The 25,709-nt window shown below is 42.7% G+C and overlaps 3 protein-coding genes and 1 long non-coding RNA gene across 5 annotated transcripts; 3 read left to right on the forward strand and 1 right to left on the reverse strand.

Moving 5' to 3' along the window:
• The first annotated feature begins 336 nt into the window (after positions 1-336).
• LOC115769011 (cytokine receptor) lies at positions 337-10,493 on the forward strand. The gene is made up of 4 exons (XM_030713722.1): positions 337-657; positions 769-1,943; positions 6,877-7,940; positions 8,565-10,493. Exons 2-4 carry the CDS (start codon positions 769-771, stop codon positions 10,136-10,138), a joined length of 3,813 nt encoding a protein of 1,270 aa, XP_030569582.1. The 5' UTR covers positions 337-657; the 3' UTR covers positions 10,139-10,493.
• Positions 10,494-14,919: 4,426 nt separating this feature from the next.
• LOC115768995 (cytokine receptor) lies at positions 14,920-18,473 on the forward strand. Its single transcript, XM_030713703.1, has 2 exons — positions 14,920-16,097; positions 17,230-18,473. Exons 1-2 carry the CDS (start codon positions 14,920-14,922, stop codon positions 18,233-18,235), a joined length of 2,184 nt encoding a protein of 727 aa, XP_030569563.1. The 3' UTR covers positions 18,236-18,473.
• Positions 18,474-20,606: 2,133 nt separating this feature from the next.
• Positions 20,607-24,931, reverse strand: LOC115769013 (glucose-6-phosphate 1-dehydrogenase). 2 transcript variants are annotated; one of them, XM_030713725.1, is made up of 6 exons: positions 24,857-24,931; positions 24,495-24,527; positions 22,593-22,723; positions 22,382-22,528; positions 21,872-22,089; positions 20,607-21,806 (listed from the first exon to the last, which is right to left on the reverse strand). In XM_030713725.1, exons 2-6 carry the CDS (start codon positions 24,505-24,507, stop codon positions 20,729-20,731), a joined length of 1,587 nt encoding a protein of 528 aa, XP_030569585.1. In that variant the 5' UTR covers positions 24,508-24,527; positions 24,857-24,931; the 3' UTR covers positions 20,607-20,728. The 2 variants fall into 2 exon arrangements, with proteins under 2 accessions (XP_030569585.1, XP_030569584.1); XM_030713724.1 differs by lacking the exon at positions 24,857-24,931 and having other exon boundaries at positions 24,495-24,805.
• On the forward strand, positions 23,197-24,488 carry LOC115769015. The gene is made up of 4 exons (XR_004018671.1): positions 23,197-23,452; positions 23,730-23,783; positions 23,852-24,009; positions 24,139-24,488. It is a non-coding gene; the product is annotated as an uncharacterized LOC115769015 (long non-coding RNA).
• Positions 24,932-25,709: the final 778 nt, after the last annotated feature.

Consider the following 25,709-nt stretch of genomic DNA (forward strand, 5'->3'; position numbering starts at 1 on the left):
CTACGTTCAACTACCGAGTGACGCAGTTTTAAATATTTTCTATGAAAATACAAAAATATTATATGCGACATTCGTTATATATGTACTACTAAACACAATTTTGGCACGTATCCAAATGAAAGTTGTGCTGCTTTTCGTAAAAATGATGAATGAATTAAAAAAAAAAAATATCGAATTCAAATAATAAACAGAAATGAGAGTATATGTTTGCTTCTGAGACGTGCGGCTGCGCATATTTGTATTTTTTTTTGTCGTAAAAATGAGAATGGCGCTTTAAAGCCGGCCGGTCACACTGCGTCTGGAATTCCAAGCAAACGACAAGCAAAAGGCAACGTAAACGGTTGAGTTAGTGAGATCTTGCATGGTGTTTATTAAAGCGCAACTATAAACAAAAATAAGAACAAAATACGTAGATTATAATTATTCAAAAAGTAAAGCATCAGAAAAAAACCAAAAGTAACGTTACAATATCAATTTGGGCACAGAAGATACCACAACAGTATTTGTACGAGCATACGAATCAAAATGCCATAAAAATCAGTTCTTGGAATTTTTGGTAACATATATAAACGGTTTCTGAGAATTACCAATACCAGTGCCAACAAGTGCCTCGTTCCCGTGTGTGCCCCACAGGTATTTGTCTATCGGATAGCAAAGGTGTGTACTTACTTAGAATATGTGTACAAGTGTGGCCCCACTAGAAATATACATATAAATCTACTTAATTATGTATGCATGTGTATATATATATTTGTATATAAATTGCAGATGCATATAAATAAACACAAACGAACAATGCAACAATTAACACTGGCACTTGCTCTGCTCTTTGGCCTGCAAATCCTGGGCACAAACGGACAGCATCCGTCGCCCGGCTGGGTGGTGCCCGAGAAGGCCGAGGTGCCCGTTGGCAGCGATCTGAACATTAGCTGCACCATTAACCAGGCATTCTTTGACTCCTCAAAGACCAACGAGAGCTGCAACGTATCGGATCTGTATTTCAAGGCGAACATCAATGGTCGTCGCGAATATTTCAATGGCACCGATTTGCAATTGATCAACGATACAACAATTCTGTTGTCGTTCACGAACATGTCCGATCAGGAGGGCGAATATCTGTGCATGTGCAAGGAGATGGGCATGTTCTCGTCCCAGGTGGATGTTGGCACCAAACCGTTGCCGGTTGATAATTTCGATTGCACCAGCTACGATTGGGAGTATATGTTTTGTAATTTTACGGCGCCACGGAATAGCATCAATACCAAATACAATATCAGCTTTACCACGGAGAAGAATACCAATTATCGTTATTATGTTGACTGTAATTTTGATGCATCGCCGCAGGTCAATTGCAACATCACCAGCGAACAGTATAAAAAGTTTCCGGAATGGTATTATTTTCATCTGGATATTGCCAACAGTTTGGGCAACGATAGCCAAGACATTAAGGTGGATAATGTGGAGCGCATGATACTGGCACGACCCGGACAGAATTTGAAGGTATTAAATCGCACCAAAGACTCGATATGCCTGATGTGGGAGATGCCGCGACGCAGCAATTTCATTGGCGGCGTCTTGTGGCAGGTGCACGTGACGCCCGAGAATTTTCCAATCATAAAACGGCCCATGTGGCGCAACAGCTCGTCGGCGGCCAAGGATACGCTCTGTTTGACCGAACTGCCCTATCCGGGCTACAATTATCTGCTCGAGCTGCGCGTGCGCAACAACAAGACCAAATCCCGCTGGAGCCAGCCGCTCAGCTATCCATTTCGCACGGTCGCCGAGCGGCCAGCACGACCGCCGCGCATGACCAACGGCAGCTTCTACGTTTACTCCACGGGCGAATCCTTGACCCTCTACTGGGAGCAGCTGGCGAAGCACGAACTGAATGGTGACAACTTTACCTATATCGTTAGCGAGTATCGCTGCAACAACACAATCACGTGAGTAATCCCTAGCCGCAGTAATAGGACGTTTATACGATGAAGCTTAGTCCTGATAAGCCTCTAAATACATCCTATTAATACATTCTTCTATTACGCATAGTCCTTACATCCAAAACTTTAATGATTTAGAGCGCAGTTTGTTGCGGAAAGTATGTTTACACGATGAACCTCAGTCGTGATAAGCTTGCACATTCTTCTCTCAATCCCAAACCGCAGTAGTAGAACGTTTATACGATGAACCTCAGTCGTGATAAGCTTGCACATTCATTCTATTAACACATACATTATTCTATTATGCATAGAGCATGCATCCAAAACTTTAATGATTTCTTTAGAACACATTTTGTTGCAAAAAATAAGTTTACACGATGTAACTTAAACGTGATAAGCTGACAAATGCAGCTATATTGACAAACTATTCGTTTTTCTTTCGCTGTGATAAGTTATTCATGAAAAGTAGCTTTTGTAAGTTTACACGATGAGCCTTAAACGTGATTAGCAAGGAAATGCAGCTATTTTGATTACTAATCTTTCGCTGAAATAAGTTGGCTTTACTTTAAACGTCATTAACTGAAAAAAAAACACATTCAAATTTTGTTTCTCGAGTTTTCTATAATTTCTTGATACGAATAACCTTAATCGTGATTACATATATGCATTCAGATTATAGCTGAAGCTATTGTTCTACAGTAAAAACTACCATAAACGGTTCTTCATCTTCGCGCTGTCTTTATCCGGTTCTGTAAGATTTCCTACTAGGTTATTTATTACAATATTCTTCCAACGGGCGTACGTAGTATTAATTATGTTATTTCTGCATAAACTTTGTCTTTAGACCTATCTTCTTTGAAACTTCACGTATTCCTCTTTTGATGAGGAGTTGACCAGAAGGCATATTCTATATATATCATATATCATATCAGTTTTTTGTTCAAAGTTTACGTTGCTTATGTGTCTCCAGAAATCGAGAAAACTTCGTGAGTAACATGTTTATAAGATGAGACCTAATTGTTATTAATTATAGCTGTTGTTTTCAATTTTAAATAATTTCAAGACAACTCAAAAGTGCAAGTTTTTCTGCTGAAATCGTTTTCAAATGACATGATTGTTTTGAATTATTAAAAAAAAAAAAACAAAAAAAAAAAAAATGTAATTTTTAACGAGGAATACTTATTTTTCAAACGTTTTATATTTCCAACGAACCGTGTGTGCCTAGTTCCAACTAAATGTCTTATTGTTAATTATTCACGTTTAGCGTGCATCGTGTAAACGTTCGCTTTCGCCACTTCTCACGAATACCCCTTGTTTCTCTGCGTATTCAGCGCAGCCAACATAGCTTCGTACTAAAAACAAAATTCTGGCAAGGCCACGTTTTATAAACAACCAGTTTTTTGGGCTCTCATTTAAATATTGCCTTATTGAATAATATGCAAATATTTAAAACTCAAATATAATGCAATCGATTTCGAAGTAATTCGCAAAATGTTTGTTTATGCTAGCTGATCAGAGCGTTGCCACCTTGTTCATATTTTATAAGTGTGCACAAATTTGTTGCTGTTGAATTTATTAATAATCATCTCTGATATACCCGGAGCCAATTTATACAAATAGTTTGTCGATCAGTCTTTATTTCTATTTAAAAAAACCAAAAACTTTTTGTCCAGACTGATTGATTGACTGACTGATTGATAGCGTACAGCTAAGGTTGCCACCTTGTTTTCATTTTGAAAGTGTGCACAAATTTGTTGAAGTTGAATTTATTAATAATCATCTCTGATATACCCGAGACCCAACTTATACAAATAGGTTAATATTTGACTGATTGACGGAGCGCACAGCTTATCAGGACATCGATTTCTGATATAACCGGATTCAACTTGTACAAATAATTTAATATTTTCCGAGCAGCATTCATATCTATTAAAAAATATAAAATTGTAGCTATGATTGATTGACTGACTGACTGATTGACAGCGCGCACAACTTATCAGGACACCGATTTCTGATTTACCCGGAGTCAATTTTTAAAAAATTGTTATATTTTCTGGGAAGCCTTCATATCTATTAAAAAATATAAAATTTGCATGTTCACACTGATTGATTGATTGACTGACTGATTGACAGCGCGCACAGCTTATCAGGACATCGATTTCTGATATACCCGAAGCCAAATTGTATTAGTAATTTAATATTTGCCGAGCAGCCTTCATTTCTATTTAAAAATATAAAATATTAGTTATGATTGATTGACTGACTGACTGATTGATGATCGACGTACAGCCAAAACCCTCGGAGCTAGAAAGCTGAACTTTTTAGCAATTGAATGTGCCTTAAATTATGACTTTAAGATGCAACACGACCGCGTCATAGAACAATCCTCCCGTTGCCTATTTCTGAACAATGCCACTTTGGCTAATTCCACTTAGCGAGCGACCACTGTAGCTATATTTAGATGTATGCGATGTGATGTATGTGGCATCTGTTTGTTATTGCTCTTTTTTTTTTCCATAAGACATATTGCAGTCAAGCGACGTTATTTAAGCTGAATTAGAACTAAATATGTATGTGTGTGAGTGGGTGTGAGTGTGTGTGGGTGTGTGTGGGTGTGTGTGTGTATCTGCGCATGTGCACACACACAGGCACAGACAGAGACACACGCTCGCATGTCTGATGCGGAACTGCATTGGAACATTGAGCAATTTCCACAAATTTTCATCTAACTATAGCATACATACATGTGCATGGGGGCGGAGTGGGGCGGGGAGGGTGGAAGGGGAGTGGGGGGGGGGGGGTGCATGTGTGTGGTTGTGTGCGCGCACGTGTTTCGTTTTATGTAACCCTTGCAGCGGCTATTTTAGCTGTGACATGCGATATGCAACGCATTAAAGGAGACAGCTGCGAGTCCATATAATATATATGCACATGTTCCTGATCAAAATCCCAGCCCATAGATCTGCAAATTAGTTGCGCAGCGTTGCCATATCAATCAAAATCCGCTGGTTCAAATCTTTATAAAGTTGGTTTTAAAGTGTATTTCTTGAATGTAATCAAGATTTCTTGTAACTAACTTTTTGTTAATCAAACGTTGAGCTGTTTTGATATCTGCAAAACCCGCTGGTTCAAATCTTGAAAAAGTTTGAACTAGTTCGAAAATGTATGAAAATTGTTTTATGTCCTTCATGATTTCTTGTAACTAACTTTTTTGTAAAGCAAATGTTGAGCAGATATTGTGTCTGCACAACACGCTGGTTCAAATCTTTATAAGCTTAATTCTTGAAAGGAAATTGTTTTATGTCTTTCATGATATCTTTAGCAAACCCGAAACTTACCGAACGACTATAACATATATTTAGCTAGCCTAGAAATAGTAGGTAAGGGTATTTGGAGTGCGGTGTGCTCATGTTAGCTGCTCGCGCTTTGCTTTGACGTTATTAAAGGCATTTCTTATTAAACGACTTATCCCCATTAAATGAAAAAGTTAAGAAGAAAAAGCAGGAACGTAATGAATGCCAGCCAAACATGCAGAAATTCAAGGAATTTTTAAAAATAAACATTTTTTTTTTCGAGAAATCTGTGCACGTTACGTATCCACATACATACACATGTATCTATCCCAGCAAGTGTCTCTGACTGTGTGTGTGTGTGTGTGTGGGTTGCGAATTGTATTTATGTTCCAATTTACGTAAGTAGACATGTCAGCCACACACATTGTATATTGCATATTGGCTGTTTGTCCGAATATTCGTGAACTTGTTGCGTTATCACAATTGCGCAGAACAGTAGCCAGAAACAGAAACTCGACATGGCTTACATCACAAACAGACTGATTACTGATAACCGAATGTCATATAGAAACTTTGGCTAGATAACAGTTAACCAGACAAAAGAACCAGGCCCTGATACATAATATCATATATGTATATCATATCATAACAAATCAATGTAAGTCTCTTTGTACTTCTGCTCACTTTGATGAACAAATTCATGATGATTAACAAATTGATTCGTTCACTTTGATGAACAAATTCATTCGTTCACTTTGATGAACAAATTCATTCGTTTACTTTGATGAACAAATTCATTCGTTCACTTTGATGAACAAATTCATTCGTTCACTTTGATGAACAAATTCATTCGTTCACTTCGATGAACAATTTCATTCGTTTACTTTAATGAACTAATTCATTCGTTCAGTTTGATGAACAAATTCATTCGTTCATTTTCAGAAATTTTATTCACTCGTTTCCTTGGATGCAGTTGCTCACGTTCATGATTGACTGATTGATTGAACGATTCAATCAAATGAACGATATACATAATTACCAAAATTATCATAAATACTTCCCCCCCGACTACTTCTGTTAACGTTTGTATTATTTCAGTCGTTCCGTCCGTGAACGTTTCAAACGTTTCGTTAAGTTATTCACTCGTTCAGTCGTTCACTTTGCTCAATTCAGTTGCTCAAGCTCAATCCAATGATTGAGTGAACGATTAAATCAAATGAACAATTGACTTATCACTGAATATGTTCATTTATCTATACGAATACCAATTACAGGATATTTCGTATATTTCGAAATGACTTTTTCGAAAATTCTGTCGAAATCTTTCAGTTCAATACCAAAACTTCCAATCAAGTGCTGATTTTTACACTTACCTACTGCTGAAAAAGTAATGTGTTAACCCCAAAAAAAAAGGGTTTAATCATGTAAATTAAATTTAAAGTATGCTTTAATTGTGCGCTAGTTATAAGCCTGAGAAATCTCAAGTCTTCGTTAAAGCGTTTACTTGAAAATTATTGAAACTGTATCGAGTGCAAGTTGTGCCACTTTTAAGGCTTACAATCACCTGAGAAATCAGGTGAACTAACATCTGTTCGAGATCTTACTAAACGAAAAATGCCTTCACTTTCTTTTCTGCACCTGCACAGCGACCCCTCGAGGATCAAGGTGGACACAAACTCGGCCACAATTGAGAATTATATACAGGATGCCAACCATGAGATCTACATACGCAGCAGCAACAATGTGAACACATCCGTGGAGGCGAGTCGCCTCTTCATACCGATGATCAGCAGCGAGGATACGAGTCTGCGCGTTCCAATGAAAATCCAGCGTGTCTATCATTCGAACAACTCAAGCTATACGCTGGGCTGGAAGGCGCCGAGGAACACCTCTCAGCTGATCGACTATACGGTCTTCTGGTGCAATGCAAAGCCGGCGCTGCTGTCCAAATGCAATGGCTCCATACACTTCGAGCATGTGGCTCCGGATCGGCTGGAGTATAGCACGGCGAGCGGTCAGTCGCCGTCATTGAATATGGCCGTATCGGCAAACTATTTGGGCCGCAATACGGGCATGCATTGGGTGACCTGTACGGGCGATGGCAACGATGATCTGGCCAAAATGGATCCGGCCATTGATGATGTGACCAATACATCGCTCACCGTCAAATGGGGCACCGAGGGCGTCTGTGCGGCCATCCTAAGCGGCTACAATCTGACCTATTGCCAGCGCTCCGAGGGCAAGGCGGACAATTGCACCACCAAGGAGCTGACCAAGGATGTCACCGTCTATACCATCAACGATCTGGAACCGTTCACCTACTATGGCATCAAGATGTCCATGTATTCGCTGAAACGTGCCAGCAAATACAGCGATGAGCTTATCTGGCGCACCAACGAGGGCGCTCCAACTCCGCCCCGGGAGCTCTTCCAGGTGAATGGTAGCAGCTCGAGTGTGACGCTCGCCTGGAAGCCGCCGTTGAAGGCGAACGGACTGTTGCGCGATTATCTTGGCACCGTTAAACATAATAATAAGACGTTTCATTTTGAGTTGCGCGCTTTTACCGAACAGCTGGTCGATACCGAGAAGCTCATCCACTATGAGCTAAACAATTTAACAGCCTACACTGAGTACGAGATTGTGCTGCGTGCACGGACCGTACTCTATTCGGAGCCGAGCAATGTCATCAGCTTTCGCACCGCAGTCGGAGGTGAGTCCCAGCTAGAGCTCTGCATCGCGACGGGCCATTAAGTTGCGAATACGTCACAAATTTCTTCGGCTCGAACTGTTTGAGTTGCAGCCAAACAATTGAGTCGTTCGACTCGAACATGGCACAACTAGAAATAGTTTAGCTCAAACATGTTGCAGTTCGAACTTTGTTTGAATCGAAACAATTGAGTCGATCGTTTCCTTGGCACAACATGAATCGTTTAGCTCAAAAATGTTTCAGTTTGAACTTCATTTAAGTCGAAACAATTGTTTCGTTTGCTTGGCCCAACCGTTAAGCTCGAACATGTTGCACTTCGAACTTCGTTTGAATCGAAATAATTGAGTCGGTCGTTTCCTTGGCACAACACGATTCGTTTAGCTAGCTCAAGAAGTTCGAAGTTCGTTTGAATCGAAACAATTGAGCCGTTTGACTTGAACGTTGCCTTGGCACAACAAAAAACTCTAGCACTTCGAACTTCGTTTGAATCGAACACTGCATGGCTCGATGCTTGAGAGTTCGAGTCGAGTTGAGATTGAGTATGCCCACCGCTTTGTCCGATGCATGGCTCCAGTTTTGATTGTATAGAGAGTATAACTAATAACGTTTGCCCAATGCCCTTTGCAGTGCCCTCGCCGCCCACGCTGATGCACGTGGAGAACACACAGCTGAGCACGACGCTGGAGTGGACGGCACCGCAGCGCCCGGCTGGACGTCTTGAGTTCTACGAGGTGGTCATCATAGAGCGCAATGCCAACAACACGGTGATTGGCCAACCCCTGAGCTATGTGAGCGCACGGCCCAACTTGACCTGTGTGATGGCCACGCCCGTTTGTACGCCGCTGCATCGTTTCCATTATCAGGTGCGCGCCGTAAATGCGGAGCCGCTGCATCCAGAAATCACAGCTGAAAATACGATGTGGCGCTTGGGGCAAACGCAAAAGTGCGTGGCCCAGCCGCCGCTAACGGATGGCGAATGGAACGCCATCCAGACGTACAAAAACTCCAGCCTGTATCGTCTGTACAAGTCGAGCTGGGCCAAGCACGAGGTGAGCTGCTCGCCGGATCCGAGCAATACCAAGCTGCTCGTCAGCTCCATGGAGGTGATTGTCGCCCTGATTGTGCTGGGCGTTGTTTGCCATACGGGCTATCGCAAGTATCAGAAGATGGCGGACATTGATCTGGTGCTGCCGCCGGGCATTGTCGAGACCCTCAAGAAGCCCATCGAGATCGGCGTGATGAGCGGCAACGGCATCGGCGGCGTCGGCGGCAGCGGCGGCGTCGGCATCGGCGGCGGCATTGGCAGCATCGTCTGCACTCGAATCGATCCGGTGCCGGACTATAATATATATTCGCCGCACGATATGCCGCACGATTTTAGCAGCGGCAACGAGAGCTCCAAGCTGCTGTTGGCCAACAATTCGAGCAACAACTATGAGGAGCCAGCGATGGCCAGGCGGCCACCGGCCAGCTATATGTCCATGAGCCAGGGCCTGCTGCTGGACGATGATGGGCAGGCGGGCGCCACGGAGCTGCAGACGAGCAACAGCAATGCCACGCCCAGCGGCTATATAAAGCCCACCAAAATGATGAACTGGTCGACGCCCAACAGCAGCATGGCCAACACATTGCCCAATCCTCAGTCGCCGCCACAGCCGCAGCCGCAGTCGATGCTGGTGACAATGCCATTGAGCGGCTATGTGCCTGTTCAGGTGCTCCAAGCGCGACAAACACCGGCGCCCGCTGCGGCAACTATGTCCAGCAACTATGTCCAGGCCGCCGATCTGCACAAGCTCAAGCCGGCAACAACAGCACAAGGAGCAGCAGCAGCAGCAGCAGGAGCTGCCCCGGCGCCAATTGGAGTAGCAACAGTTGTGTCAGCGTGCACATCGGCAACTGGAGCAGCAACAACAACAACAACAACAGCTCTGTCGTCGCCATCGTCGCCAATGTCGCCGTCGCCGCCGCCACCACCTGCCACAACAACCAACACGCTGATGCCCAGCGGCTTTGGCTATACGGCCATGGAGCAGCTGCAGCGCAACGGTCTGATGAAACCAACCGGAGCTGCGCTGCAGCAGAGCGCGGCGACGGCGGCACAGAATGCACAACAGACGACGCACAGATTGCAGCCAAATATTGGCGGTTATGTGACGCCGCAGGATCTGAATGCATTGGCGCACAATCGTCATATGCTCTAAGCTGGACAGGATCAGCAGCAGAGCAGCATAGAGAGCCGGAGAGGGAGAGAGAGAGAGCGAGAGAGAGATTTTGCTGCGTTGGCGGCAAATGAAAGATTCGTTTGTGGCCAGTGCAGCCAGCTAGCAGCTACTATTGCCTTCCACACACACACACACACACACCTGGAGAGAGAGTGCGAGCGAGAGAGAGAGCGAAAGAGAGAGGGAGAGCGACATTGAACTGCGAGGGAAACACTCCATGACAATTACACCTATAAATCAGCTCATTTTGCACATGTGCACAACCATTTTTTTTACACACGCACACCCAGCTACACACACACACACACACACACACACACACTCGCACAGCCCGGCCACTTGTATTTAAAAAAAAAAGGAACAATTTCTTTTCTTTATTTTTACTTTTTTTTAATTTGTCACGTTTAAGTTGCGAATTTGAATTTGTATTTGTAATTAATTTGTTTAATTTGAATTTTGTATTCGCGCCGGTTTTGAATTTTTTCTTTGTTGTTTCGTTGTGGCACACATTTTTTTGGCAGGCACTGTGCTAGGCTCTTGTAAGGCACATCGAGGTTAATGTATTTTACGCTCTAGTATTGTTTATTAACTATCTTATGCATAATTAACTTTATATACCTACCTACTACTACTATATACATACATTATATGTAACAAAAAACAAAAAAGAGATCAAGCTCAACGTTTATAAAAGGAACGATGCGTCCAGCTGATTTAAGAATATACATATATATATATATATATATCAAGATATATATATATCGTATAGATTCATGTATATGTTTATATATTATATGACAACTACTTTAAAAGAAACGCAAAACATAATGCTCAATTCATATTTCTCAGGTTGGCCTTTCTCTGATAAAGGTTTTATGTTCCATTTCAATTTAAAGGGTATTCAAGCATTGTGTCTGGCATCATATCCGATCGATGTTGAGACATGCCTATTTAAGCGCATCTCGATCTCTTTAAGAGCTAGCTATAGATATAGATATCTATGTTTTGGGTCAAGGATTCGGCCATAGAGCAAAGGCGGAGGAGTTTGTTTCGAAAGAAGGCGTGGCTGGTTCATAGCTCAGTTGAACTTAAACCAAACAAGAAACTACTTTGCGTCTGATCGTTCCTATGGCAGCTATAAAATTTGATATATTTATATATATATATATATATATATATATATATATATGTTTGTATGTATGTATGTGAGTGTATTAGTGTATGCATGCTTGTAAGTGTATGTATATCTATGCATGCCGACTTGTTTGTCGCTTTGCTGCAAATTCAAATTAAACGAATTTCTTCGAGCTGCTCTCCTCCTCGATTCTCAAGAATTCAAGTAGGCTCCGCACTTGTCCATGCTTAGCTAGTAGAGTGGTGCTTTTTTTTTTGTGTATTTTTTTTTTGTTGTTTTATTTTTGTTGTTTTTTTTTTTTTTTTTTGTTAATATGTATGTATGTAGGTAGGTATGTGTGTGTGTACATATGTATGTATGTACATATGTATGTCTGTGAAGATGTATGCATGTGTGTAAATATGTATGCATGTATGTACATATGTATGTATATTTGTACGTACATATGTGTGTATGTATGTTCACATGTATGTATGCATGCACATATGAATGTATGTATGTACGTACATATGTATGTATGTATGTACGTACATATGTATGCATGTATGCATGTATGTGTGTACACATGTATGTATGTACATATGTGTGTATGTATGTATGAACATATGTGTGTATGTATATATGTACATATGTATGTATACATGCATGCATGTATGTATGTATGTATGTAAAAATCTTGCAACAATTATTCTTGGTCAAAATTCATGTAGAAATGGTACCCACAAATATCTTTTATGGACATATGTAGGTCAAAATTTCCCAACTCCATGACTGCAACACTTGGATTTTCCATATTCTCCCTGTGAACCGATCAACGCCTAGTTTCTAGTTTCTAGTTTTTACAATATCAAAACATATATATATATATAGCTCTAGTTTTGGAACAAACATTTTGGGAAGTATTTACGGGGGGTTTTCTGGCTCTTGACTTAACCCAATGATGATCTCTGGCATTTTCCAGAACATTACGAATATGGGAATTGAAGCGCTTGACATCAATGATTATGATTATGATTATCTCTGGTATTTTCCGAGAACATATTGTTAAAAAGCAATTCCTACGAATTTTTCTTCAATTAATTAATGATGTTATCTTTTCATTTGAATTTCCAATCGAAAGCTGTGCATCCTGTAAATTCTGTGCCGCGGTAATTCCTTGAAATTTATAAGAATAAGACCTTTAATTGAACTCTTATTATAGCAAAGATTAACGACTTCTGCGTACTATAAATATATATATATATATATATATATATATATGACGCAAGGCCCGGACTTCTGTCGGGCGTGATTTAACTGGGGGAAAAGCAAATTAAGTAAGTTAAATTTATTTCAATCGAAACTGGGTAATAAATTGTGCCGCATTATTAGAGTATATATAATATATATATGTAATATATGCTCTATGTGCGTGCCAAACGTGATTTCTGCCGTTCTTAAGCCAGAGCATAGGGTATTTGCGCTTTGTCACATGCTTTGTAACGCCTGGGAAGAGGAAGAGCTCTCAGCTATTTATTTCTCAGATTATCTTAAATTACAAAATATTATCTTAAATAACTGTGAGAAAATGTCAAATTAATCAGTTTAACAAAGAAACAATATAATATAGCTCTCATAGAAAAAATGGGTTACAAATTGAATTCTTGCTTGAAAAAGTCTTTGTTTTTTTTTATGACTATAAATATAGCTGCTATAGGAGCAATCGGCGGTATATATATAGCTCATGTTTGCAAATTTTTCATAGACGGAAAGGGTATTTCAACTTCGTCAGACTAAGAAGTATTATAAATTTCTTGGTAGTCCTAGATATGGAGGAAGGGTATTCAAGCTTCGTCAGATCAAGAAGTATTCTTTGTATACCTATGCATACATATATATAGGAAGGGTATTCAAGCTTCGTCAGATCAATAAGTATTATCATATTCTTTGTATACCTATGTATACATATATATATAGGAAGGGTATTCAAGCTTCGTCAAACCAAGAAGTATTATCATATTCTCTGTATACATATATATAGGAAGGGTATTCAAGCTTCGTCAGAAGTATTATCATATTCTTTGTATAGCTATGTATACATATATATATAGAAATATATATACAGGAAGGGTATTCAAGCTTCGTCAGGCCCAAAGCTATTCGAATTTGGCTCGAAACAATTGTAAAGCCCATTTAAAGGGTATAATGGGGGCTTTATGCATATTATGCACAGAAGGGGCTTTGGCGAGTCGATCCAGCTCAAGTCTGAAATCTTTTTGTTATTTATTAAAACTGTAAAAGATTAAAAATATATAACAGATATATATATGTATAATATTGTAATTAAATGATGTTTTGCCAGAAATCGAAAGTTCGAAATGATTTGTGAATGAAAAAAATGATCAAAGTTGTTTACAAAAATGTCTAATAATACAATTTTTTGTCGAATTTCGAGTAAAATATTGATTGCGCCTTTAGGGAATCTGGCTTATCAAAATCGTCATGGTTTTTGAGAGAGAGAGCGAGCGAGAGAGAGAGAGAGAGAGCGAGCGAGGGCGAGATTAAATGGAAATTGGAATTACAGAAAATACAGCAGATCGTATTGCCGCCCGTATATATATATATATATATGCTCGTATTTATACCCTGAACCCATTCAAAATGGGTATAAGGGTATATTGTATTTGTGCAAAATCCAAATGTATGTAACAGGCAGAAGGAAGCATCTCCGAACCCATAAGGTATATATATTCTTGATCAGCATCAATAGCCGAGTCGATCTAGCCATGTCTGTCTGTCCGTCCTTCCGTCTGTCCTTCCGTCCGTCTGTCCTTCCGTCCGTCTGTCCTTCCGTCCGTCTGTCCTTCCGTCCGTCCGTCCTTCCGTCTGTCTGTCCTTCCGTCCGTCTGTCCTTCCGTCCGTCTGTCCTTCCGTCCGTCCGTCCTTCCGTCTGTCTGTCCTTCCGTCCGTCTGTCCTTCCGTCCGTCTGTCCTTCCGTCCGTCTGTCCGTCCGTCTGTCCGTCCTTCCTTCCGTCCGTCCGTCCTTCCATCCGTCCGTCCTTCCGTACGTCCTTCCGTCCGTCCGTCTGTCCTTCCGTCCTTCCGTCCGTCCGTCCGTCTGTCCTTCCGTCCGTCCGTCCGTCCGTCCGTCCGTCCGTCCGTCCTTCCGTCCGTCCGTCCTTCCGTCCATCCGTCCGTATGTATGAACGCTAGGATCACAGAACCTATAAGTTCCTAGTTTCCGCGCAGATCGAGTTTGTTTCCGACAATCGATAACTTACTTCGATAAATCGATAAAAATCGATATCGATAACCTGTTTTTGGCCAATTTTGGTAAATAATAAGAGCTAGAGTCAGCAAACTTGACATCTAGCTTCTAAATAAGAATATATATATGCACTTGATGTTGGTAGAAGAGGGTTGAGGGTATCGCCTAGTCGGGAGCACCCGACTAGAACCTCTTGCTTGATGTACATACATTTCAAGTGATTACGAGCTGCGTTTCGAGCGTGTAGTTGAAAATAAACGCGGACATTGACGGACGTTCCATGCGCTCGACTCGCACATCATTCAAATTTGTATACTATATATTATATATATTGTGTATATAGTCGGGGGTAGCTGTTATCGAGATCAGGTCCAGGCAATGCTCGCGGCCCGGCTGCGTCTTGTACTGGTGTTTGTCGCGTGCCTGGCCTGGGCACAGTGCCTGGCAAAAGATGCCGCACACCTGGACACAGTGCGCGTGCAGGTGTCCCGCTTGGATTTGCGCGCCGGCGATGCGTACAATGTGAGCTGTTCGTTTGACAAGCTGATATCGCTGCAGGCGCTGTGCGAGGGCGACGGCATCGATAGCATCTATATGCAGACGCGCCGCAATGCGAATCTGAGCGTGCGCATACTTAATGCGACCACTGTTTACCATGAACAGCTGTCGGCACAGCCCAAGCATCTGGGCGCCTACAGCTACGAGTGCCTGTGCCATGGCCAGACGCTCGGCTCCGCCCGTTTCATGGTGGGCGTCCGGCTGCAGGTGCAGGATTTTGGCTGTCGCTTCCACGGAGAAGAGGCTGGCGGGCAGCTCAACTGCAGCTTTAGCCGGCCGCCATATAGCCGGCAGGTGGACATGACGACCAGCTATTGGCTGCGGCATCGCGACAAGGAGCTCGAGTGTCGAGCGCACAGCGCCAACGCGGAGCTGATGCACTGCAGCATTGGGCATACGGACTTTGACAGATTCGCCGACTTCTATGACCTGACGCTGAGCATGCGCGATCGGCTGCCGTTGCAGCCGCTGCAGCAGCAGCATTTCCGGCTGAGCCGGGCGCAGTGCATCCAGCTGCTGCCGGCGGGCACAAATGCCACCGTAACGCATCTGAACAGCACGGCGCTGTGCCTGGCCTGGCGTGACAGCGATGGCTCCAATCACATTGGCTACCACATCGACTGGAAGATGCAGCTGCTGCCAGCGGAGCTCACCGGCTGGCGCTGGCAGCAGCCGCATTTGCAGCAGCACAACTCGATCTGGCAGGAAACCTGCCTGACCCATTTGCCGTATCCCTACTACAACTATACGCTGCTTCTCTGGCGGCGCTACAATGACAGCGATGCCCACTGGAGCGAGCCGTTCGAGTATACGTTTCGCACGATGGCCGCGCTGCCGGCACGTCCGCCCGCCGTCTGGCCGACGGGCTATCATCGCAATCCCCAGCAGCCGGACGAGCTGCGCGTCTACTGGCAGCAGCTGGGCAAGCTGGAGCAGAATGGTCCACTGTTCGACTACCATGTGCACGTGCTCAGGGCCAGCGACGACCAGCATGTCAAGTGAGTCAGCTTTCCGAACAATCGTGAACAGTCCTTATCGGGCAGCTTGCGTTGCCTCTACACTGCACGAAATTCTTGCTACTCTTTCGTTCCGTGTGGTTAAAAGCAAGTCTTCCAGAGATTTGCCCTGCAATCTTCCCAAAGATCGCACTCTAAGCTCCGAAGTTAAGCTAGAATCCATGCATAGGAAAATTCTACGTGTAGGGTATCTACTAGTCGAGCACAGAAAACGAACTGAAAACCTATCTCGAAAATCAATTATAATAATAAATAGAATCCTTTTCCCCTACATCGAGTGGGATAGGGAAATTTTGGGTACAGGGTATCTACTAGTCGAGCACAGAAAATGAACAGAAAACGTATCTCGATAATAAATTATAATAATAAATAGAATCCTTTTCCCCTACATCGAGTGGGATATGGAAATTCTGGGTGCAGGGTATCTACTAGTCGAGCACTGAAAATTAAAAAAAACCTATAAAAAAGAAATAATAATAATAATAAATAGAATCCATTTCCCCAATATCGAGTGGGATAGGGAAATTCTGGGTGCAGGGTATCTACTAGTCGAGCACTGAAACTGAACTGAAAACCTATTCCGAAAATAAATAATACAAATAAATATAAAAACAAATAGGGCCTTTCCGTAATTAATCATGAATTACGTGCCAATTCACGCTCGCAAAACGGCACGTAATATTAGATGAATTTCATGAGGCAACGGGCGTGCCCGGCTAGCGAATACCCTGCACCTACTTCTTATTTGTATACACAATTCTAGAAGCTACATATTAATTTCGACGATTCTGGCTAAGATATTTCTAACCTAAGAGATTTGCTAAAAAAAAAATAGAATTTCGATTAATACGATTCGATAACGATTAACGATTTTTTATCGATTGCCTGGCAAACGGGCTAAGCTATCGATTGTCGGGCAAAAATATCTTGCACAAAATCATCATACCCGGCTGAGCACATTTGCGAATACAGGGTATCAATTTGCATTCGAACCAATCAATTAATCGATTTGCCAGGGCTGCAAGCTCGCAATTCGAATGCGAACTGGTTCGGTTCACGGCGTTCGAATCGGTTCGCAAATGAATATAGAATATAATATATATATTTGTTGCAGGCAGGCAGAGACTGCGATCGAGTCGAATATGGCCATCATCCGGAATCTGGAGCCCTCCAAGGAAAGCTACATAGTCGTGATACACAGTCGGAACGCGATCGGACTGTCGACGAACAACAGCCAGCTACGGATACCGGAGCTGGTGCAGCCCGGCAAGCGTATACCCAGGAACGTGAACAGATCAAAAATGGCGGGCAGCTTGAGCTGGGAGCCGCCGGAGCAGTCCGACGATCTGCTCGGCTATACGGTCTACTGGTGCAGCACGAATGTGACGGATCGCAGCCATTGCAACGAGACGCTGGCCATTGAGTCCATGGAGCTGCTGCTGCCCACCAGTTGCTACTACGGGAACGCCAGGCTGCGCCTGGACGCGTACGAGTGGGGCGTCTCGGCCAATTATGGTCCGCATAGCACCGGCAGCGGCGGCATCTACTGGCTGGAATGGCATTATGGCACGCTGCTCCTCAGCCCAAATCCTTCAGCTAAAGTCGACTGGATGCACAATCTCCAGGGCATTGTTGCTCTGGTCGTGCTTGGCGTCTTCATATACATGATTGTGCGCAAATTTCGTACCATGTCCGACATTGATGTCGTTCTGCCCGTCGGCGTGGACAGCTGCCCGCCGCAGCAGCAGGGGGAGCAGGGGGAGCGGGATCAGCTGCAGTTGCGGGAGCAGCTGCTGCCGCCCAGCAAACGGCCGGAGCAGCTGCCGCCGAGCATCATGGCAGAGACCAGCATTGGCGCCGACTGTGCCCTGCTTGTGCAGCTGCCAGCCGTGCTCCATGGCAACTTCAAGCCGCTGAACGTGATGCTACCCCAAACGGGCTATGTGCCCATCCAGTTGGCGTCACGCACCGAAGCTTTGCCCGCGGCGGAGCTTGGTTCCGTGCCGCTCAAGCAGCCGGCCTCGGCCCGTGTCGACTTCGCCTCCAGCTACATACGGATGCAGCCCAGGCAGACGCCGCCGGACACGGCCTATGTGACGCCTCCAAGAGCATACAGATAATGTCCCATATTATCGCGGGAACATCTTTACGCTAAAAGTACGCTCGATCCGATTTTGATAACAAACTGAGCTCAACTCCAGACGCCCATCATTCCGGGCTCTCCAGATAGTTTGTTAAGCGAGAGACACTCTCTCTCTCTCTTTCGCTCTCTATATCGCTCTCTCCCTGTCCCACTTACTCCCACTCTCCCTGTCCCTCTCTCGCTTGCACTCTGCTATTCTTTCTGTCCCTCTCTCTCTCTTTCTCTCTCCCTATAATTCTATCTTTCCTTCTTTTTCTGCCTTACCTTCTCTGTCTCTCTCCCTTCCTCCCTTCCTCTCTCTCTCTCTCTCTCTCTTTCTTTCGCTCTCTATATCGCTCTCTCCCTGTCTCACTTACTCTCATTCTCCCTGTCCCTCTCTCGCTTGCTCTCTGCCATTCCTTCTATCCCTCTCTCTCTCTCTCTTTCTCTCTCCCTATCCCTCTCTCTCTTTCCTACTTTTCATGCCTTACCTTCTCTCTCTCTCTCTCTCTTTCGCTCTCTATATCGCTCTCTCCCTGTCCCACTTACTCTCACTCTCCCTGTCCTTCTCTCGCTTGCTTTCTGCCATTCTGTCTGTCCCTCTCTCTCCCTCTCTCTCTCTCTCTCTGTTTTCGAATATCGAACTACAGTTCGTCAAATATGTATATGCCCCGCACTTGTATATAGAAACATTGTGTTTAACATTTATATTTATTTATTAACGTGATTAATTATTATACAAAAAAAAAAATAATAATAATAATAATAAATGATATAATAATACAAAAGGCAGGGAGTGCTAGCTACTAAGGTCATCTATATTTATTATATTGTTTAGTCAAAATATTGTTTTAAGAACTTTAACTAAAAATTGCTGCGAAACATAACCTCACATATTGAAAAATATAGCTAAAAAATAAAAACGTAAGCTTATTTCTTGTTAGATTTAACAATTTAATAATATTTAGCACTAAAAAAAAAAAAAAACTAAAAGAAAACTTGACAAGATTTCTGTTGCAAGATTTTGACCTCCATTGAGGTTAGGTTTTTTTTTTAAAGTAGAATTGAATGTTTTTTTAACAAAATTTGTTTTTAATCCTCTTAATAAGCCTCTATTATAAAATAATGCATAAGGTCGAGATCCGCACAAGGATTCCAAATCTTTCCTTTTCCAAAGTTTCATTTCTGGATAGAACTTAAGTAGAACTTTTTTTTTAAGTGTAAATTGTAATTCGAATAAATGGAAATTCTTAAATTGTGTTTGTAGCAAATATATAGATATATATATAGATAATCGTTCGGTTTTCCAAATAATACAATTTATTTTATATATCATCTTTTATCATATCTGCTAAACAATCATTTTGTACTAAGGCATATAAGTATTATATGTATATGTATATATGTATGTATATATATATGTGTGTGTGTGTGTGTGTGTGTGTGTGTGTTAGTGTATGCATGCATGTTTGTTTTCTAATACGAAACGCAGACGAAGCTTATTTGTCGCTTTGCTGCAAATTTAAATAAAACGCATTTTTTCAAAGTGCTCTCCTCCTCGATTCTCAAGAATTCAAGTAGGCTCCGTCGTTTTTCATGCTTAGCTAGTAGAGTAGTATTTTTTTTTTTTGGTATTTTTGTATTTTTGTTGTTGTTTTTTTTTGTGTTAATATGTATGTATGTATGTATGTATGTATGTATGTATGTATGTATGTATGTATGTATGTATGTATGTAGTTATGCATGTATGTATGTATGTATGTATGTATGTATGTATGTAGTTATGCATGTATGTATGTATGTATGTATGTATGTATGTATGTATGTATGTATGTATGTAGTTATGCATGTATGTATGTATGTATGTATATATGTATGTATGTATGTACATATGTACATATGTATGCATGCATGCATGTACGCATGCAAGTACGCATGCATGCACGCATGCATGCATGCATGCTATGTATGTAAATGTTTATATATGTATGCATGTGTGTATGTATGATTGTTTTTCTACAAAATGCAGAACGTGTTTCGAGCCATAATCAAATTGTTTTCCCAGTTCTGTAAAATATATGTATATTCCATCGGCCCATAAAAATAATCTTGATCAGTTCAGTTGTTTTCGTTGGAGCTTGTTCGTTTCGAGATTTGGTTCATAATTCAAAAACAAACGATTCGAATAACGGATTCGAGCTGGCTTCCAGTGTTGGTTAACAGAGTTCAGAACTAGAAAAGTCCCTAGAAAGTTCCCTATTAAAAAATTTCAAAACAGGCGCCAAGTTTTTATGTAGTCCAAATACAATAAATTTAATTTAAAAAAAAACCAAAATAAGAATTAACCGAAAGCAAAGAAAAAAAGGGCGTATGCATAAAGAAATATATATATATAGAGATGTATATATAAAAATATATTTAGCTATAGTAAGTGTAAGGTAAGTCCATGACCAAGTCGAATCCGGGCCGAGCCGGGCGGGGCGTGGCGCACTCAGAGATTGGATGTGCTCGGATTGGGGCCGTGCCATTTGTAGGATCCGTAATAGATGAAGTTATTCTGCTGGCATTTGCGATCGGCCTCCTTGGGTCCGCGGGAGCCGTACTGGTATGGAATCGATGGCGTCTGCTCGCGCTCGATCTTGTGCAGAATGGGCGTAAAGATGCGCCACGCCTCGCGCAGCTCATCGGAGCGAACGAAATGCATTTGAGAGCCGCAAAACACGTCCAGAATGAGACGCTCATAGGCATCCGGCAGATAGGAGTGCTTGTAGCGATGCTCGTAGGTCAGATCCAGTTCGGTCTCCTCGATGTCAAAGGTGATGCCCGGACTTTTGGTCATCATCTTGAAGTAGAGCGCCTCGCCGGGCTGGACGCGTATGACCAGTTCGTTGCGCTTGGTGCTGCCCTCGAATATGTCGCCGGGCACATCCTGATACTGGATGCGCACCTCGGCCTTGCGTTCGTTCAGCGCCTTGCCGCAGCGCAAAATGAACGGCACATCCTGCCAGCGTTCGTTGTTTATCTTGATGACGGCCATTGCATAGGTGGGCGTTGTGGACGTATCGCTGACCGTCGGATCGTCCAGATAGCCGGTGCGCTCCTCCTCCGTTTTGCCATTGGGATTGCCCACATACTGGCCGAGCACCATGTCGCTCAGCTGCAGCGGCTGGATGCACTTGAGCACCTTGACCTTCTCGTCACGTATATCGTCCGGATGGCAGCTGCACGGCTTCTCCATGGCCACCAGCGAAAGTATCTGCAGCAGATGATTCTGCATTACATCACGTATGATGCCGAACTCATCAAAGTAGCCGCCGCGTCCCTGGGTACCGAATGGTTCCTTGAATGTTATCAGCACGGAGGCGATGTTCTCCCGATTCCAAGTCGAGCTGAGTATCTTGTTGCCGAAGCGTATCGTCATCAGATTCTGGACCATCTCCTTGCCCAAATAGTGATCGATGCGATACAGTTGCTCCTCCTCGAACAGACTAGCCAGATGATCGCTCAGCGCCTTCGAGCTGACATCGTCCCGCCCGAAGGGCTTCTCCACAATCACGCGATTCCAGCCCCTGCCAAGAGAGAGAGAGAGAGGTGAAGATTATCTCTGGAGCGTGCCTCGCTGGAGCGTACTTACCGCGTGGACATGCATATGTTCTTGATGTTCAGCGTCACCTGATTGTAGACGGTCGGCGGCAGGGCCAAGTAGAAGATGCGATTCGCCCTGCAACCGTGCTCGATCTTCTCCAGCTGCTGGCTGAGCAGCTGGTAGCCAGTGGACACATCATACGGACCGGCCACATAGTCGTTCAGGCTCCAGAATTCATTATATTTCGCCTGCTCATCGGCTTGCACCTGCATTGCGTAGAAGAAGTTACGCAAATTTGGGGTAAGTGCTGGTTCAAACCCGCCATAAATTATTACATTCCTTCTATTTACAAACTTAAATCACATTATTTTCAAAGAACCCGAAAAACCAGGTTCACGAACCGAATCGAATCTCAATGCGATTAGTTCCAACCGTGAACCGAATCAGTCGTCGTCGTTTTTTTTTTGAGCTTGCAGCCCTGGCGCGAGCCAGTGCTGCCCATTTTCATATTGATCAGTCGAATCTATGTCGAATTAGAAAAAAAAAACTGCAACGTACCTTCATGTATGTGTGACAATTGGCCTTCAGCTCGTCGAGGGTCAGCTTGGAGCGCGCATAGCCGCAGATTTTGGTCGGCTTGGGCAGCAGATCGTCGCGATATAGCCACCATAATGTCGGATAGATTTTCTTCTTGGCCAGATCGCCCTGTGCACGGCATAAAACCGGAATTAAGACGCAATCAGATGGAGATATTATGGGCAGGACTTACCGAGGCGCCAAAGACGACAAAGGTGTGCGGCAGCTTGCCATCGAACTGGGTGCCCTCGCATATCATCGTGGAGCAGTTGAGGCTCTGGATGATCCGGTCCAGATGGCCGCTGGACTGCGAACTGTTATGCTCTAAAAAGGAGATCAGGAAAAGGAGATGAACTAACTGGAATCGTGCTCAGACTCGGACTCAATCTCAGACTCAATCTCAGACTCAATCTCGGACTCAATCTCGGACTCAATCTCGGGCTCAATCTCAGACTCAATCTCAGACTCAATCTCGGACTCAATCTCCGACTCAATCTCAGACTCAATCTCTGGCTCAATCTCGGACTCAATGTGGGGCTCTTCCTGCTCGGATATTGGACTCGATGTGGAGGTCAGCTCTATGTCGTGTCGTTCGATGCGCTTCCAGATGTGTAATAAATAGCTTGACTTTCAGCCGACTATATCTTGGCCCTTAGCTCATACCTGTATGCCAGATAAGTGCACCAATACACCAATACAAGTATATATAAGTATATATATATATATATATACATATATCTGTTGGCAATTACAGCTGAAAGTCGAAGCCCGAACCGAGACGCAAATCGTTCGGTTATTTTTGTTTGTTTTTTTCTATCTATCTATTTCTTTTCAATCGAAAACTGCACAAAATGCTCAAAAGTGCACAGACTCGAGCAGAGGTAGTACGTGCTTCAAGATTTCCACAATTGATAATATTGACAACAAAACAAAAACAATTGTCTAATGCAAAAACTAAACAACAAATTTGTTCAAGTTCAAGTTTAGTGCAAATCGCAAGATCAGATAGTTAGGATCGTCGCTGGGGCAACAAAATGAAACTCTATTTTAAAGGTAAGTTCTATTGTAAACCTTTTTTTTTCATCAGAATTTGTCGATCTAACGTGCTACAATTCCAATTTCAAGAAAAATATATATATAAATTTTATAGCTCGAAAAATAACGAAAGGCAATTTGATTATAATCGAAACAGAAACTCATTATTAAATTCCTTAAATATTTTTTTTTTAAATTTTTAAGCTAATTTTTGCATATTTTTCCTAATAGTATTACCCATTTTATGCATTTTGTTTTTTTTTTCTCTTTTTCACAATTTGGCAACACTTTTCAGAGCGCGTTCGAGTGATAACTGTAATTGCAACAGCGATATGATGAATGAATATAAGTATGTCTGATCAGTTTGTTATTGTTTTTCACATTTTTAACTGTCATTTGTTGTTGTTCTGTTTATAGCTCAGCTCCTGCGCAGATGACTCAGCATTGTGTTTGGCATTGGAGTTGACAAGGCATTGGAGCACAGTTTGAAAGGCTTTTAATGCACGCACACGCACACGCACACGCATACGCATACGCATATGCATACGTATGCACATGCACACATACAGCTGTCGGTATGTAAACCATTTAAATATGTGTACATTTTCAATGTCATTAACATTGGCTAATTCTCAATGCTATTGCGCGCTCTTTACCTCTCCCACTCTCCCGCTCTCTTTCTGTTCTCAACTTTAACTTGAAAGGTTAACATTGGCGCACTAAGCTTTGGAGTGAATGTGAATAACAGCAGCAGCAGCAGCAACAACAACAACAGAGGGAACAGCAGATAATTGCGGAGTGAGGTAAAGTGATTGGAATTGCGATAAGCTGCCGCCACTTTGTAGGTGACCCTTTTGGCTGAAGAATACAATTTGAAGGGCGTTCTCTCCTGCTCTCTCTCTCTCTCACACACGCACACAATGTGTCGTTTACCACCTTTAACAGAAACCCACTGCCCTGCAAGCAATTGTCACACACACACACACACACACGGACACGCTATTGCATTCATTGAGGATCGCATATCGTAAGCGTATATCGTATTTGACCAGCTACTTACCCATTTTGAACATGGATGGCTCTGCTCTGTTAGCTGAGTGAAATGATTTGTTTATATATGTTTGTATATATTTTGTAATTTTAGCAAATAAGACAAATAATGACGCTTGCTGTGTTTGTGTGTTTACTCGGGTTGCGGCAATTAAGGCTAAAACAATTTGTCAAGCTTTCGACCGATAATTTAAATAAAGGTCAAGTCTACAAAATTGTGATTTCAGCTTTGGTTGGCAACACGCACACACACACACACACACACGCACACAGCTGCACTTGCACGCAAGCGCAACGTGAACGAGCTTTTTATACGTATATATATATATATATATATATATTTATTTTTTGTCTTGTGTTGTTATTTTATACCACGTCGTGTTGGTTGTTTGAAAGTGTTTTTGATTTATTTATTTAAGCGCCGCCAGAGCCCTCCAAAAGAAACGATATGTAGCTTAACACGATCGCAGCGCGAATGCGCCAAAGCAAATGTTCAAAGCGCACATGAAGCAGCGGCGGCAATGGGCAATGCCAGCGGCAATAACAACAACAACAACAACAATACAAGCGCACGCCTTGTAAAAACAACAACCACGAAAGAAAAAAACAACAACAACAAAGAAGAAGAAGAAGAGAGCGCACAAAACTTTTGATATTTTCAGTTTGAATGCGGCAGTTGCGGCCAATGTGCCGGTTCTCTGTTGTGCATAACAGCACACACACACACACACACACACACACATGCGCGCGCGCTCCCAAAACACACACACATACTGAGACAAACGCCCACACACAGTGTCAGTGTATGCCAACTCATTCTCAAATTGAGAGCCGTTGTGTGGCCAGTGTTGCCACAAAGCATAAACAACAAAAATGCTTTTCAAATTGTTAAATACGCCCATTCAGCCGAGTCATGTTTGTGATTACATTTACATGAACCTAGACCTGGCAAATACATGGGTATAAACAACAGTTGCATAATGCGCTCACCTGTGCCACACAGCGCAAGCTCAAAATGATAAGCTCAAATGCTTATAATTTGTTTGAATTGAATGTAAACAATCGCGAATAGTGGCATGCTTGAATTCGAACTGTAATTTTTACTGTTGTTTGTTCCGCAAACTGTTGGAACAGCCCTCTGTCATCTGTGAGAAATATGATTACCACCAACAGAGGATTTTTAAAGGTCTTCTTCAAAGCTGGTGATTCACCAATACATGTGTGC

Source organism: Drosophila novamexicana, unplaced genomic scaffold, assembly GCF_003285875.2.
Source record: "Drosophila novamexicana strain 15010-1031.04,08,12 unplaced genomic scaffold, DnovRS2.1 tig00002159-arrow-arrow-pilon, whole genome shotgun sequence".
In the NCBI taxonomy this organism is placed as follows: domain Eukaryota; kingdom Metazoa; phylum Arthropoda; class Insecta; order Diptera; family Drosophilidae; genus Drosophila; species Drosophila novamexicana.

Bases quoted from the DNA above. Each gene is read 5' to 3' on its own strand.
- LOC115768995 (XM_030713703.1), top strand. From the start codon at position 14,920: ATGCTCGCGGCCCGGCTGCGTCTTGTACTGGTGTTTGTCGCGTGCCTG. The intron at 16,098-17,229 runs GTGAGTCAGCTT...TATTTGTTGCAG, and splicing joins AGCGACGACCAGCATGTCAA to GCAGGCAGAGACTGCGATCG.
- LOC115769013 (XM_030713725.1), bottom strand. The intron at 22,090-22,381 runs GTACGTTGCAGT...TACGCAATGCAG, and splicing joins ATTGTCACACATACATGAAG to GTGCAAGCCGATGAGCAGGC. The intron at 21,807-21,871 runs GTAAGTACGCTC...CTCTCTTGGCAG, and splicing joins AACATATGCATGTCCACGCG to GGGCTGGAATCGCGTGATTG.
- LOC115769011 (XM_030713722.1), top strand. From the start codon at position 769: ATGCATATAAATAAACACAAACGAACAATGCAACAATTAACACTGGCA. The intron at 1,944-6,876 runs GTGAGTAATCCC...GCACCTGCACAG, and splicing joins CGCTGCAACAACACAATCAC to CGACCCCTCGAGGATCAAGG. The intron at 7,941-8,564 runs GTGAGTCCCAGC...TGCCCTTTGCAG, and splicing joins CTTTCGCACCGCAGTCGGAG to TGCCCTCGCCGCCCACGCTG.